The sequence below is a fragment of the Enhydra lutris genome, unplaced genomic scaffold (assembly GCF_002288905.1).
Source record: "Enhydra lutris kenyoni isolate GAN:26980312 unplaced genomic scaffold, ASM228890v2 scaffoldscaffold7, whole genome shotgun sequence".
Taxonomy (NCBI): Eukaryota; Metazoa; Chordata; class Mammalia; order Carnivora; family Mustelidae; genus Enhydra; species Enhydra lutris.
Window position 1 is genome coordinate 13535756 of NW_019154091.1, and position 17177 is coordinate 13552932.

General features: G+C 35.7%; 1 protein-coding gene across 1 annotated transcript in view; it reads left to right on the forward strand.

Moving 5' to 3' along the window:
• The window catches only part of LOC111142249 (ATPase plasma membrane Ca2+ transporting 1), a 125604-nt gene that overhangs the window by 66286 nt on the left and 42141 nt on the right, over window positions 1–17177 (forward strand). Inside the window, exons 3-5 of the mRNA XM_022495296.1 lie at window positions 7831–8028; window positions 13853–14107; window positions 14199–14324. Of these exons, the coding sequence (XP_022351004.1) occupies window positions 7831–8028; window positions 13853–14107; window positions 14199–14324 (579 nt within the window). The remainder of the gene's footprint in view (window positions 1–7830; window positions 8029–13852; window positions 14108–14198; window positions 14325–17177) is intronic.

Genomic DNA, 17177 nt, shown 5'->3' on the forward strand with positions numbered 1-17177 from the left:
GGGGGGGGGGCAAAGGGAGAGGGACAAGCAGACTCCAGTGAGCAGGGGCCTGACTATCCGGGCTGGATCCCAGAACCCTGGGGTCATGACCTGAGCCTGAGTCAGACACTTAACCCACTGAGCCACCTAGGTTCCCCATGCTAAAATTCATTTTTAAATAAATTTATTTTAATCTTGACCAGCTTGACCGCACATTAAAATTTCCAAATCTTCGTTTTCCAAAGACCTACCTTTCTTTTTTACATTTAGATTTTATCCTGTCTTTGCTCGTTTCAATAAACCAGCCTCTTTTCTTTTTTTAAATAACCAGTGTCACTTTGTAACAGACTTTCCCTCAATAAAAGTGCATGTCTGGGCACCTGGGTGACTAAGTTGGTGAAGCATCTGCCTTGGGCTTAGGTCATGATCCCAGGGTTCTGGGATCGATTTCCACATCTGGCTCTGCTTCTACCTCTCTACCCCATCCCCCTGCTCATGGTTCTCTCTCTCTCAAATAAATAAAATCTTAAAAAAAAAAAAAAAAAAAAAGTGCATGTCTATTCCTTTCTATCTTCTTTTACCAAAAACCCCCATCCAAAATTTTTTGCATATGGAGATGTTTCTCTTATTATTCCTAGTAGTTTTAAGCACACATATTAATTAGAATCCTTAACCCTTAGCTTAATTAAGAAGTAAACAGTTCTGAACTGCCCTTTCCATTAGCTTTCTGTGAATTGAAAGACTTACAAATACTTTCTTATGATTGCTGGAAACATGCTTGTTCATAGAACATTTTTAAGCATGCCTAAAACGTATATACTCTTAGACTCAAGTATATCTAGTTCCTCTGTAAAATGGAGCAAAAAGCTTGTATGTTCAGTAATATATGTTTCAGTGTTTTATCTTATTTGGAAATGATCTGTATCGTTAATGAATTTAACTTAACTCATCACTTAATTTAGCAAAACTTTAAGGTTTCAGGTTACCAAAAAGATTTGGGACGATTATTTGAAAAGTTCACCTAAAACCTTTTTATCCTACTTACATTTATTTAGTTTACTCATTCTTAACAGTTAACGTTTAGATTACCCACAAAGCTTCATGAGACATTAGACAAAATCAACCATTTTCCCAAGCTGCTTTTCTTGTTGACAGATTTTGTAACAGATATAATATGGATTTATTTGATTAGTAAAACCAGTAGAAGTTGTTTGTCTACATTATATTTAATGCTGGTAACTCTGAAGACATGTCTATTTTCGTGGAACCAAACTTAAGCTAGTTTTTATTTGCCACAGATTGTGCCAAATCATGGAAACCTGAAAAACATTTGGGTTACTTTCTATTACATTTTTGAGAAAATTTCTCTGAATACTTAATTCACATCTGAGTCAGTTAAATAGAACTCTTACAAATTAATTTTAGTAATACTTTGGAGGTAGAAAATGCTACATGTTTACAACACATATAGATAGATAAGCTTAAGCATAAAACAGACATAAAGACCTTATTACTTTACTTACTTATGACAGACCTTATTACTTTATTACTTTATTTATCACTTACTTTATTACCTTATTACTTCTTTACTCATTACAGAAGTTGGATCTAAGTTTTCTAGTAGATAGAATAAGTTAAGGTTATCTGCTCAGATGGCTGAAGCGAAGTTTCAAAGGACCCTTCCACCTTTTGTTTTTCTTCTGATAAGAATTACTTCCTTGGGGCACCTGGGTGGCTCAGTGGGTTAAAGCCTCTGTCTTCCGCTCAGGTCATGATCCCAAGGTCCTGGGATTAAGCCCCACATCAGGCGCTCTGCTCAGCAGGGAGCCTGCTTCCTCCTCTCTCTCTCTCTCCTTCTCTCTCTCTCTCTCTCTCTACTTGTGATCTCTGTCAAATAAATAAATAAAATCTTGAAAAAAAAAATTACTTCCTTGAAGTTTGTACCTTAGCATACACCTCAGGGGCACAAGGAAGAATGGGAGTTACAAGCCTTTAAAGATCAATAGGGCAGGCTTTGGGATTGGGAAAAAGAAATGGGCAGACTTTGAATTTGCCTCTAGAGTTGCATTTCTAGTTTTACAAAGATTTGTGAGATGAGGATAGTTGCTCCCAATTCCTCAAAGAATTGGGTTGCCACTTAAATGACATCATAGCTTAATCCAACCATCCAACTGTATTATCCTCAGTACAGAGGAGAGCACCTTAACAAAATTTCCTCTCAGTCACCAACCACTGCCTCCAGTCATGTTTTCTGCCTTTTTGTGTATTCACTAATCTCTGGAGTTAATCCCGTTATTAAAATGTTAGAGGATTTTCTCTGAGTTTAAGAAGTTATTTTATAACCCTTCTTTGGTCTTTACTGTGGCCCTTGACCAAGAAATGAAAGCTACCTGAGGAGAATTGCCTGTAGCTTCAGGTGGTCTTATTTGAAAAGGTAACTGTTTAATAGTCTCTTCGGAGTGGAAAGGCAATTCAGACAGGATTACTAGAGTGAATATTCAAAGAGGGGAGCTGTATGAGAATGTTTGTCAGTCTGACAGCCTTTTGTTTTAGGTAACTTTTGTATCTTCACATTTTCATTAGCCTTTTTACAACAAATCTTTCATTAAAGCTATTTTGGAATTTTGAGGTTTGGAGGCTTCTGCATGCCAGTAAAAATAGGTATCTCATTCTGTTTAATTTGATAGTCCTTGCTTTCAAGTTTACTTCTTAAATGATCTTATCTAACTGGAACATTTCTCATAACGGCCATTGTAATTCTACGTTGTCTTTAGTAAGATTTTGCCATTTTTACAGATATTTACAGCTTCTGGAACCATAGTGTTTAGATGTAAAATAGACAGGCATGCCAGAAGGTGGCTTGCTTAACTTTCTGGATTTTAAGGATCCCATTACTCAGAGTAGAAGTACATAAAACAAAAGTGTATTCACCAAGAAGGGTAATATCTTAACAAAAGCAGACCTGAGATAACAGCTGGAGAGCTAAACCAAAAGAAGGGAACTTGAATCCTAGAGGAGACTGACTGAACCCAAGGGAAGAAGACAACTCACAGAAATGAAGAGTGCAAGGGGCTCAAGGAGTGTTTTGTGGGATCCAGAAAACAGTTGTGAGGGTCATTACTTCCTAGGGGTTCAGCTCCTTCAGATCCCACTTCCGACACCAGGTAATAACAACCTTAAATGAAACAAGTGGTAATTTAATTAAACAGTTTAAAGATAAGCATATTCAGGAATAGCAGTGATGTTGCAAGTCAGGGCAGGCAGATATGGTGAGCCATAGGCAAGTCTGAGGAGACAAGAGGGGAGGCTAGCTTTTATTAGGTTCTGAGAGGAGATTAATAGAGTTGTTTTGAACCTGACTTCATTAGAGAAGAGCAAGAGCTCAGTGTTGCAGCATTTTCTCACTGGCTGCAAGTGGCAAGTCGTTTGTTTTTCTTGAGGCATGTGGAAATCTTCGTCCATTTGTCATTTAAGTTGACATGAGTGATACATGTATGTATCACTATGAACTTTCCCTTCATAGCATCTACCTCTATTTTATTTTATTTTTTAAAGATTTAAAGATTTTTTTAAAGATTTTATTTATTTATTTGACAGAGCGAGACACAGAGAAGGAACACAAGCAGGGGGAGTGGGAGAGGGAGAAGCAGGCTTCCCACTGAGCAGGGAGCCCGACCCAGGGCTTGATCCCAGGACCCTGGGACCATGACCTGAGCCAAAGGCAGCCGCTTAATGATTGAGCTGCCCAGGTGCCCCCAGCTTCATTTTAAATCAGGTTTTCTTTATTCATTTTTACAACTACCTTTGATGGTTTTTAAAAATACATTTTCTGTTTGTGAAGGTAACTGGGCCATGAGGAGATCAGTGCTAAACATGCCCTTTGCCTCACTGTCACTATACTACCATCAATTAAGCCAGTGGTACTAGGCAGAAGATTTGTTGTTATATTTATTCATAAGTTATACTTAATGATTTCATGTCACATGTACACTGTTTTAAAAATTCAGACCATGTAGTCTCCTTACTAGTTTCTTCAGCTTAGCTCTCTCCCTTTGCCTAAGAACTTTGCTCTCTCCTAACAATGGAAGCCTTCTCTTGCACTTAGAGCAGGCTAACACTTAAACCCTGGATTCCATTCCCCTTGCCGCTTCAAAGGCTCTACTCTAGTGTTAGCCTGTGTCTCTTGTGTTGTCTTCTCTATATGATTATTTACACTGGTAAATTACTTGCCTTAATATCTATTACTCAGCTTTTTAAAAACCTAATGGGTTTTATTTACTCACTTTAAATTCACTTTTACTGCTTTATTTTTCTCTGTTGTATCATACTCCTGGAAGAAGTTCTAGGACCATAGTTTCCACTCATTTTCTAATTCTTGTTCTCTCTTCAGTTCTTTCTAATCAGACTTTCTTTACAACACTCTACTGTAATATTTCTTAATCTAGGTTGTCAGCCTCCATCTAGTGAAAGCCAGTCGTCCATTCTCTGTCTTCATCTTACTCATTTGACAGAATCATCCACATGATATTCATCTTTGTTAAAAAAAAAAAAATTCTCCTTTTCTAGACTTCCATAGTATTAGATGAGCTTGTTTTTGAGCCCCTCCCCCTCATCCCCACCTGTTTCTTTGGGTTGCCTTTGGCTTTTCTTCCCTTATCTGACCTTCAAATGTTGGGAGAGTTCCAAGGCTCTTGTCTCAGACCTTCTCTCCCGTCTGCTTTCTGGGAACTCTCATTGGGCCCATGGCTCCAGAATCCTCTATAAACATTGATGATTTTCTGATTCAGGCCTCTCCCTTGAGTTCCAGATACAGCTAGCTAGCTGTCTCACAGACATCTCCTCTGGTTTATTTAATGGGCATCTCTTGTGTAAATCTTTAAAATGAAAACCATTAACTCTTGCCTCTCTTTTCCCACTCAATTCTGCGATTCCCAAAGCCTGCTCTATCTTGGTAAACGTCTTTAGTATCCATCCATTTAAATGTATAGACCCCCTACCCCCCCTTCCCCCCCCCCAAAATGCTAGTACTATTCTTTATTCTTTTTCTTTCATCCACATCCAGTCTTTTAGCAAGTTCTGTCTGATCTTTTTGCAGGATAATTGGTAGATCCAATTAAAAACTCAGATACAGGCCACCATCGTCTCTTACTTTGTACAGCAACTTCCTCCCTAATGGTCTTTTCCCTCCACTCTTGAACTCTTCAGTTTATACTTTGTACAAGGATTAAAATGAGATCAGTTACTACTGCAGTGCTTTAAAACCCATCCGTTGTAGAAAGGTTTCTGTTACAAGTAGAATAAATACTAGTCTTCTCTGTGTTACTTAGTCTCTTTGTTTCGGTACTATGTAATATAAGCTTCTGAATGTATAACTAGTTCATAGTGATTCTTCCGGATGTAGGGTCGTCCCTTGAAGTAGTAGATATTTGCTGGGGAACAGACTATTGTTATAAAACCCTTAACTTCATTGTATTTATATTATATAAGTTTATTATTTTATATTTATGGAAATTAATTGCCCCCCAAGTGTAATTTAAACTTGTACTGTTCAGTTTGTAACTTGTCATCCCCTTACTTAATACTGTTATTCTAAGTTTATGATTTGATACTTTGTACCTTCTTCTTGGGCCCTTCTAAACAACTTTGTAAGTTACACCAACAAATTTTAATACCCCTCCCCCAGCTGAAGAAGTTAAGTCCTATGTGCAAAATTTTAGTAGGTGAACTGGAATCTAGGCCTTCTTGTTCCTAAACCAGATAACTTTATTGATGTTAATGTCCTAGGTGTGTGCTTGATGGTAGTACAGAAGAATTACAATAACCCTTAAGACCAGCTGCATTTTTATTTTCTAAATTTCCTCCAGTTACATTTTTAAGCTGTCTTTAGTTCTTTGGCTAAAGACATGTTTTTATCAGCATTAACATAAAATACTGGCCTCTGTTATAACCAATGTAAGTTTTGGCCAGTTATTTTTATAGTTAATAGTGGTGATATTTAAAACTACTAGGTGTTATAAATATGTAATTAATGATAGGTCCTATTAAGTGATAGAACCGATATCTTCAGATGAGTTCTTAGCAAAAAAATATTGGTGATTGACACAGGGAAGGAATGCAGTCTTTTATTTTTGCTAGTAAGATCACTGAAATACAAGACAAACTTACTATTTAATATCTTTATATGAAAGAAAGGACACTTAATTCAAAAAGCAGCAAGCACATAATCTCAGAACATCGCAAGGTTTAGTTCTTTAAAATAAATTTTGTTTTGTGGAAAACATCACTACATTGATTGTCCTATCCCTCAGTTAAACCAGAAACCAGTACTAACTGCTTGTAGCCAGGTGTGATCTGGGAGCATTGCTCTAGTCAGAAGAAACTGTGTAGCTCCTAAATTATAATTTGCAAGTTGCTTCTCTCATACTGTCTTTCCCCTGATCACAATTAGTATAGTCCTTTGATTCCTTTCTTTCTGTTAAACTCTGTCTCAAAGCCTGGAGCTCTGTGGAAGATTTCAGATGATGACTTCTGTCATCAGATAATCTGAAACGCTTTTTGCCCAGAATGGACTGACCTTGTTACAGTTGCTAATAAAAACATCTCTGGAATCTTCTTGATAACGTTAACAAAGTCAATAATTATTTTAAAAAGTTTGTATTCATTTCTTATTGTTTTTTGTAGCAGCATAATTTCTTTGTTCTGTCTTCCACTCTCTGCCTGCCTCCACATTGAGATCACCAGCTGAAACACTGAAAACCAAGAGCCTTCCAGTAATCTGCTGTTTTCCTGTTTTCCCTCCTTTCTTGTTCTCTTAGAATGAGCTTTTTCAACCCCCCCAAAAAAAAGATTAAGTTAACTAAATTAATTATAAATTTAAATTCATGATGATAAATTGAAAGTGGTATCATTCTGGTACCTTTGCCGCCTTCTTTGATATTTTTAAACAGACTAAGGGAACAAATCATTTGTCACTGCTACCTGTGTTTTCATAACCCCCCAACAAAAATGTAATTTTGTGCAAACTTTGCTTTAGCTGATGGGAATATATTTAGGTTTGATAGGATCAGCAGGGTTAAATTAGAGGAGGACCTGCTAGATGAGGTGAAGGAAAGGCAAAATTGATGTTCATTCAGCTCTCTCTTAACCTCTGCCCTCGTAGCTTTCCACTTCTACATTCAGGCGATCAATACTATGTGTCCTGTGATGCATCTTTTCCCTTGCAGTGACTGTGGGTGCAGTCATTGGCACTGCCTATTTCTTAAGCTGGAACTAAATCCTAAAAATAAAATTCTGAAGAAAAATCATCCTAAGTTTCTGGTTTTTGTGACTTGCAAATCTTTTATCAGTACCAAGTATGTAGTAGACATTTTAGTAGAGAAGGTTTAGAGTTTAAATGAACTTTTCATTGTTCTTTAGTAAATAAGAGTGAGTTAACCAAGATTCTGTAAGTAAATCAAATAAATACATAATTCCCCATTTTTGGAGCAAAAACATCATATGTAAAGGTCAGGGAGATGTTTAATTCCAATATAAAACCCATCGAGCTGTCATATCAGTTCTGGTCTCTGGCAGTCTACAAGATGGTATAAAGTAATTTGATCAAAAATAAGCAGTTTGGAAAAGTGAAAATTCTTAATCCAATCTTGAGCTGTCTACCTGAAATGTCCTTTTAAAGTACTGTACACATTTTTCAGGGATTTAAATTCTGTACATTTGGTCTAATGCATAAAAATCCTATCAAAGGGATCTTAGGAATTGTAATCTAAAGTGTGATGAATATGTTTTGAATAAAATAGGTATTTTCATTTGTAAATTTAAAACTTTTCACTGAAACTTGTTTCTTTTCACTAGGTTTAAGTGGAAACCCTGCAGATATAGAGAGAAGAGAAGCAGTGTTTGGAAAGAATTTTATACCTCCTAAAAAGCCAAAAACCTTTCTTCAATTAGTATGGGAAGCATTACAAGATGTCACTTTAATTATACTAGAAATTGCAGCCATAGTATCATTGGGCCTTTCTTTTTATCAACCTCCAGAAGGGGATAATGCACGTAAGTAAATTGGGGAGGGGAAAAATAAAAAGACTTTAATGTGTGATGTTGGTAAGTTCAGTTCATTTGCATACTTAAAATGTAATAATAATAGCAGGTCAGCATTTATTGACCATGCTAGACACCATTCTAATAGTGCTCTTAATAGTTCTTCAAATAGTCCATCTCAGATAATTGTACAGTAACACTATGAGATGGTGTCACTTCTAAGTGAAATACAGAGGTTAAAAAACCTGCCAAACTGTGCCGTACCACGTGTTGGCAAGGAGCTAAGCCATGTATCAGTGGGGTTTGTGCCACTTCGAACACTATATTGAGATAATTACAGTTTTAATTTTGGTGTGTGTTGTTTTTTTTTTTTAATTTTGGGAAGCATTATGAAAACAATATTTTTTTCTCTTACCTAATCCATTATTTTTCAAGTTCTTAAGTTGTGTTATTATATGCATGATTTGGGTAATTGCCTTGACATTCTAAAAATGTTTCTACTATGAAGTTTCTTGACCAGTAGAAAAATACATCATACAATGGTAATGGTACATCTACTTTAACTTACAGCTACAAATGGTTTTGTTTTTCTCCCACCTTTCTGTGTTCATTTCTTTTTAAAATTTCTTACCCCTTTAAAAAAGCTTATTTAAAATAGATATTCTTTGACGGTACATTCTATAACTGCTGAGAAATCTAGCTTGGGTTTTGCTTGCTGTATTTAAAACCGTAGAGTGAACACATAGTAGTTTTTATATCAGAAGAGTGATGGACCAATACTTTTGTTCGTAAAAACTTTATTCTTAAGCCTTTTAAGTTATGAAAAGTTTGATAAGTATTTGCTAACTCTCAATGTTTGGCTTAGGCAATGATTTAAAGTAATTCCATAAAAGGTGTGCCTGGAGCTCATTTGAGAGTTTTGTTTTTTGGGTTTTTTGTTTGTTTGCTTGAGAAAGTTGGTCACAGAATACATCATTTTATCTGAACCCAGTATGGATCAGTGGTTTTCAGCAGCAGTAGCGCTGTTTATATTTTGCACCAGAACCTTCTTTGTTGCCCTGCATGGCACCACCTTCCAGTGGAGGCAGCCAGAATGCATCCCCATATTGCCAGTTTTCTCATAGGGGGCAAAATTGCCTGTGGCTGAGCGTCACTGATCTAAATAAGAAAAGATTTAGGCAGTATTCTTGTCAACATTGAGCCAAATTATTTTTGAAACTTGTCTTTATTTTTGTTAAATAATACATATTTTGCTATAGAAAGATGAGGAGGGAAAAACGACAATTCATAGGAAAGAATATTCACCCAAAATCTCACTTCTTAGAGATTACTGCTCTACCATTTTGATACATAGTCTCCCAGATTTTAAAAGTACGTTTGTGTGGGTTACTTATGAAGGTATACGTGTACATGTGTGGGTAGACCTGAGGGTCTGTAAATGTGTGTCTTTTATATGACAAAGAAAGGTCATACCATATTCAGCAACATACAGCTAAGTTCTGTAGTGCTGTTTACCCAACTAGCATTATGGAATATTGGGAATTGGTATTCTACATTTCAGTGAGTTGGCAGATTATTAATTATTTTTTTAAACTTTTAACATTTTTTTACTCCCAAGATTATAAGAAGACTAAAAAAAAATGTTTTCGGTGGGAGTGGATTTTGTTACCAGGACAAATCGTTTTGGAACTTGGACTGCTTTCATTTGTAGGATATAGTGACAAAGCCCTTTCCCAAATTTACTTAAGGAGAATACTGGCATTAGATCCAACTGGGAAGATAGTCTAAAGTTGTCAGTGTCGTAAGACACTTCAAAAAAGGGTCACAATCTACTAGAAGGTGGTGAAAAGTTAGTGTTACCATTTTTTTTTTAACATTTATTAGTGTACTCCTTTATCTTTTCATCATGTTATATGTTAACATGATGTTAACATATGATGTTAAGTAGTAATTTACTTGAAAGGAAATCCATTAATTGTTTATCTACAGTCCTGGAGAACTCTAAATTCTCAAAATTTCTTACTAGCGCTATTTGGTGTGAAAATAAGCACTGTAACCTACTCTGTAAACAAATCTTTAGTCACTAGCATAATACTGATGATTCTCAAACTTTTTGGTTTCAGGGCCCCTTTACACTCGTAGTATTAAGAATTCCAAAGAGCCTTTGGATTATATGAGTTACATCTGTAGATATCTACTGTATTCTTAATTAAAATCGAGAAATTTAAAAATACATTGCATTTAAAAATTACAACCAGCCTGCTTCCTTCTCTCTCTGCCTGCCTCTTTGCCTACTTGTGATCTCTCTCTGTCAAATAGATAAAGAAAATCTTTTTTAAAAATTTAAAAAATAATTTTAACTAAGTGCTTGTTATAATAGAAAATTATAAATACTGAAATTATTATTAATGAGATTTTTAAATGAAATAATGAAAAGAGTAGTAGTAGTGTTCTTCATTTCCTTGTATCTCTTCAGTGTCTGGCATAATTGAAGGTTACTGGATTCTCATCTGCTTCTGCACTTAGTGTGTTGTGTTAGCACGTGTAATGTAGTCTTTGCAAAATTCCACTACACATTCCTGAAATTTAAGGCAGATTACATCTTAGTATTATTATAAACATAGTTCTGACCTTGGGGGTTCCTCCTGAGGTTCCTAGATGACACTTTTGAGAACTCCTTCTTTATACTGTTAATGTACACACTTGATGCACCATCCAAGAAATAGCTCAAGTGGAGAACTTTAAGAATGGAGTATTTGCTTTGCAGTAGAGTGTAGACTGAATTTAGACTCTGCGTCTCTCTCAGGTGAATTTACATGGGACCACTTTGGGAGAGATAGATTTGTACTATATTTATTCTTGGACTTCACTGAAAGCATTATCAAAATACTTTATACATACATGTGTGTGTGTGTGTGTGTGTGTGTGTGTGCGTGTGTGTATATATATATATAATTGGTAAACTAATCCTTTTGTGATTTTGATTTTGCAATTATTTTTTTCATTGCAGCTACTCTAAAAATTTGTGATGATCATCAGGAAAAGGATTTAATTTCTAGAAGTATTTTACTACCATCTGTTTCAAGATCATTCTAACTTTATCTATATAATCTAAAGTAGAACTATATATGAAATGAAATATGGCACCAACTTGTTTCATGTTCTCTTTTGAAATATTCAGTCTTTCTAGTTCTAAATATGCATGCGAGATTTTTAAAGCTGAGAATGATATAATTGCCTCATAATTCCTTCCCCCCGATCTCTTTTGCATTGATCTTTAAACTTTTTTTGGTTATATACCTTATTGGGAAGAAATCTGAGCATATATCTACAAATGATGCATTTGTGAATTAAATTTATTTAGAGCTGTCTACGTAATGTGTATATTTATATTGTGTATACTGTATTTTTATAATGTGCATAGTCTTAAACATATGCAAAAATATAAACTGAAATATTAAGATTAAATGAGTTTTAAAATTTTGATGTTTAACAACCATAAAATACCATTATTGATAGCATGATTGAATATACATTATTATATTTTATAACTTTGGTTTAACTTTGATTTCCCTTGATTTGGGTCTGAGTTCAGTTTATTTTAGAACTTGGCTTTAATGTTCCTGATAGCTGAAAAGAAACTTACAGCATTATGTAAATCCAAGTGCAGGAAGTGTATTCACTAATGGTATTTATTTTCACTCCATCCATCAGTTACATAAACGTTTCTATTGACATATGACTGGTAAATTCCATCTTCTGCTTTCAATGTGTTGTTTTTGTACACTGTTGTAACATTTTTCATTTTTACATTTTTAACCAATGAGGTCAAAGCCCATTGAAATGCTTCATTTGGAAGATGATATTTTACCTGCATTTCAAGTTGGTAAAAGTGGTCAACATGGTATTTCAGCCTTCATCTGTTCTTGAGTCCAGACTTGGGCTCCTTAATTCAGAGAGCTGATCTATCTTCTGGGCAAGGGAAAGAGGGAGGAGAAGCTGTCCTACGGCTTGCTTCTACTGTTCAGAACATTGTAAACCATAAACTAGTTATTGTGTACAATGATAATGGTCATTTCTTCAGCTCAGATGTAATTCAAAGAGAAGTTTTGATATTTAGATGGGGAAGCTAGCACGCTTGTTGGGTTGTACTGCTATCTCCTTTGGAGAACATGCTTTTGTACCCATTGATGGCTGAATCCTGTTGATGGACCTTGGGTTTTTGTGTTTGTTCATTTGTTTTTCATTCACATCATCCCTTTTATTTCACCACCACCAGTTCATTTTATTACAGTCTCTGTGTTCTGTCTCTTCATCTGTCCCACATACCTCTCCTGGATTAATCTTTATTCAGCATCTTTATACATCAAATCATATCTTTGTTTCATGCTCATGATTTTGGAACTTGCTTTAATCACTTCTAGTATCATTCATTTACTCATTCTCTTCTTTGAATAATCTTTTTCCTGCTTTACCTGTCCTAAGAGAATAATTGACTTTCTTCAGACTTTTCAGCTCAATCCTCGGTAAGAAAGAACTTTTTTATATAGGTATATATAGAAGAACATATGCCTTCATGTGAATTTATAAATAACCCAAGTGAACTTTTAAGAAGCAATGCTTACCTTTACTGTGTATATATCCTCTTTATTTTGCTGTGTTTCATTTTTTGAAATGCTGGTCATGAGCCACTGAATTGATTTTAGACTCACAAATAGATTATAACCCAAAGTCTAAGTAGCACTGTTTCATTGTTCTTTCTTCAAAATTGTTGACCTTCAATTTTGAGCCTTTGAGGTTCTTTCCTCCCTCATTCTTTTGTAAACTTTTTTGTGCCATAGAGCCTTTGTACTGATTTTAATCTTTCTCTGGAATGCTCTTTCTCTAATCTTTCCCTGGAATGCTCTTCCTGGAACGCTCTAAAGCAACTATATGGCTAGTTCCCTTTTTATCATTTGGCTCCTAGCCCAAATGTCATTGACACTTCAGAGAGGCCTTCTGTGTTCACACAAACCACAGTTAGCCCTTTCTTCACTTGATAGCACATCACCCTCCTTTATTTTCTTTATGCCATTTGCTATATCTGAAATTAATTATTTGTGTTTTATTATCTGAATTCTTCATACACTGTCCACACCTTCCAATCTGAGTATGGGTTTCATGCGAAGACAGTGCTTGTGTGTATTATTACTTACTGCTGTATCCCCAGCCCTCAAGTACTGTCTGGCACCTAGAGTAGGTACCCAAATAGTTGGGTTAATGAGTAGCCCTTGGCTTACTTTTTCATGTTCCGGAAACCAAGTGTTGCTTTACTCCTGTACAATTGATAGAGTAAATAAGCATGATTCATGGGTAGCACATGGTATTTAAGTTTTCCTGTACATCTTGTCTAATATATGTAATGATAAGTAGCATTAACCATTGGTCAAGTGTGAAGGAATTCTTAACCACTGCTCTGCCTACGTTAAAGTGTTCTCTCATTTAATCCTCACAACTCTGGCGGAGTAGGTGGTATTATCCTAATTTGACAGATTAAGGGACGGAGTCTCACAAGTAGGTAACTTGCCTTGAGGCTGTGATTTCATCTTCCCCAGTGTCCTAGCTCTTAACTAGAACTCTAGACTGCCTCCATGCCCTGAGGGTGAGAATCTCCTGCAGCAGGAAACTTGACATAGTAAGCATTCTTATCATTATGGAATGCTTTGGGTTTAGAAAGGTATTTAGAGTAAAATTAACAAGGTATGTAAACATCATAATTAACTTATAGAATGTCTATTGTCATCAATTCAGAATCTTTTTTTTTTTTTTGATAAGCATTTTCTTTCTTTCCATATAGTTTGTGGAGAAGTTTCTGTTGGAGAGGAAGAAGGTGAAGGAGAAACTGGTTGGATTGAAGGCGCTGCAATCCTCTTGTCAGTAGTGTGTGTGGTATTAGTAACAGCTTTCAATGACTGGAGTAAGGAAAAACAGTTTAGAGGTTTGCAGAGTCGAATTGAACAAGAACAGAAGTTCACAGTCATCAGGGGTGGTCAGGTCATTCAGATACCTGTAGCTGACATTACTGTTGGAGATATTGCTCAGGTGAAATATGGTAAGTAAACAACGAGCAGTACCTCTTAGGCTAGAGGTAAAGTTCCTGTAATCCTGTTGGCAGTTTAGTATACCATTGCTTTTTGTTTTAGGCGATCTTCTTCCAGCTGATGGCATACTGATTCAAGGCAATGATCTTAAAATTGATGAAAGCTCATTGACTGGTGAATCTGATCATGTTAAGAAATCTTTAGATAAGGATCCCTTACTTCTATCAGGTATGAACTTCTTTTTTATCTTTGCACTTTTTCTCTTCCACGATTGTATTCCGTTGTCAGCAAACACAGTTTCTCTAAGAGCCTACAACTGAAGGATTCTGTATTTTATGTTAGCTTCTACCCTATAATCCTTAGGGACTTTTTTTTTTTTAAGTTTGCAGAGATACTAGAGATCTTTGAATCCAGAGCCCTGTTTTACAAATGAGGAGCCTAAGTTAAAAAAAAAAAAAAAAATCCAAATAAGAGTTTTTGAGTCAGTGTTAGTGTCATGATAAAACTGAAATATCAGCCTAATGATTTCTCCTTTTCTACTTTTCTGCCTTATGTTAATTCTTTTGGCCTATTGATGTATAAAATTAAAGAATGATTATTTTTAAAGCAAATGAATGAATTCCCTTGGATGTACTACCAAAGACAGGTTTTTTGGGTTTTGTTGGGTTTAATTCTTTTTTAAGAACTGATATAGTCCTTAAAATTTATCTAATCCGACTCCCTCATTTAACTGCTGAGGAATAAATCTGAGACCTAAATTATGTATCAAAGATTACATGACTGATCAACGGTAGGCCTAGCAGCGGCACACATCTACTAGGGAGAAGTGAATTTTCACGTAGGTAAGACGCGCTGAGAACAAAGAATAGGATTTGTACAGGTAAGGGCACTGTTTGAAATGGGGACTTGGCCATCTACCTGGGAGGCTCTCCTAACAGTAACTGTGGTAGCTTGACCTGAGGTTAATTGGAAAAGAAAGGGAAGGGATGGTGGGAAAATTTGCACGCAGCCTTCTAAAATGTTGAATGAGAGGGAGCCCCACAATCTCACACTTGACTCCAAAAGCATGCCAGTTCTTTCACATTTGATTTCCAGGTTTTTACTCTTAATTTTCTAATGTTCTTTATAGAATTTATAAAATTGCCTCTAAGATCATTGTTTATATATGTTTGTTAGACTGAATTATACTGGAGCTTGGAGTGCACACAATGCTGCCTGTTTGTCCTCTATTACCATTTTCAGGTGTTAATGGAATGCTAACATTTTACACATCATAAGGAGATTTCTGCCGATTTAACTATGTAATAATTTGGCAGCTATAATCGTTCAGTGCTTCTCGGTGAACCTTAATATTTTAATTGATTGAACATGGTTTTTTACTGAAACCAAAGTCAAACTGGTGACAAGTCATTTAAGTCAAAGCCACAACTTCCAGGCATATACTTCAGTGTAACTATTACCTTTTTAAGATTTGCAAATATGTGCCTAAAACGCTGATTGCAAAACATCCCACCACTAAAAATCAGAGTAATTACATAAACACCATTATTAAAAGGTAGAGGTCCCAGTTATAATATAGACTTACTTCTTAAGAAAAATCTTGGGATTTGTATACCTTCAAAATTCTGCACTACCAAGAACGTCCTGTTTGTTTTTTTCTTTCCATGGGTGTGCTTGTAATTCATTCCAAGCAGACATATCTTAGATATAGAAGTTTGGTATATTTAAGTACAATGTATACTTACTTTATTTATTCCTTGCTGTAGTTTTGAGAAACTGTAATTGTTAACTGGATAACATCTATAGTTTTCCAAGGACGGGGAAGCAATCTAATCAGACCTTAACCCCCACAGACTGTCTGGGCCATAGTATTTGGAGGACTGAGGCGGTATTCTCTTGCCTTTTTGCCATATATACTGCCGGACTTCTGGGTACATCTAGCTTATTTACAGAGGGCTTAGCTCTTCAGGTTGATGTCCTTTACCTGAACTTTGGTTCTTTTCTATTTTAACGGAGATTGCTAGTAAGTTTTGTGTAGACTCAGGTCCCGGACACACCAAGTGTACCACAAGAACTCTGCAAATTTTCCATGGCTAAGAAAAGACCGAAATAACTTTGCAGAGTCCCTTATCGTAATGTGGGTGGGAAAGTTTTTCTCCATTTATTTCCCTATTCCAAAAATGTACTAAAAAACATAAAATGCATTTATTTTTAAATGTATTCTCATGATGCCATTCCCTCACTGCTGTTCTTGGCTTTTTAAATTTAGATTTTTTAAAAGCAGTTATTCAGTTAGCAGAGGGGATATGACCAGAACAAAAACTGTTTACTTTGCCTGAGCACATTAACCACCAGCATCTGATTACCTGTGGTAAGGAGGAATAAAATGTAAAAAAGTTGAAATCTGCCAAAAGCCAGAATCATTAAAAGAAAGAAATTGCCTTTTACATGTAGAAGTTGCTCAATAAATACTGTTTCACTATCCTGAAATTCATTTCTTGTTTGCTTTGCCTGTTCACTGACAAAGAAGCTAATAATCAGTGAAATACTCAGAATATAGAAGTTTAAAAGCAAAAAAATCAGGGGCACCTGGGTGGTTCAATCCATTAAGCATCCATCTCTTGATCTCTAAGTTCAGGCTCTGTGTTGGGTTCCGTGCTGTGTGTGGAGCCTACTTTAAACAACAACAACAACAACAAAACAAAGAATAAAAGCAAGAAAATCAAAGGCCTAAAATACTCACATTGGATAAGTTGCTCAGTAATTAGAAGACAAATACAATTTTTTAACTACTGGAATAAGTACTTATGCCTTATGACATTATTTAGCAAATAACCTTTGTGCATTGACTTGGCAGATAAAATGGTGGTAGAGCAACAGAACCTGCCCATATGGTTGTAAACTAGGAGATCAAATAAATGTGATAACTGTAAAGAAGGCTTTATTGGGAGTTTAGAAAAAAGAGTTGCTTTTGAAGCCCACTTAAAATTCACAACAATATTACACTAGAGAGATGCAAAGCCTTTTAATTAGGAAAGGTGCAGAGGTAGCTGTACAAGTTGGAGAATGGTCAGCAGACTT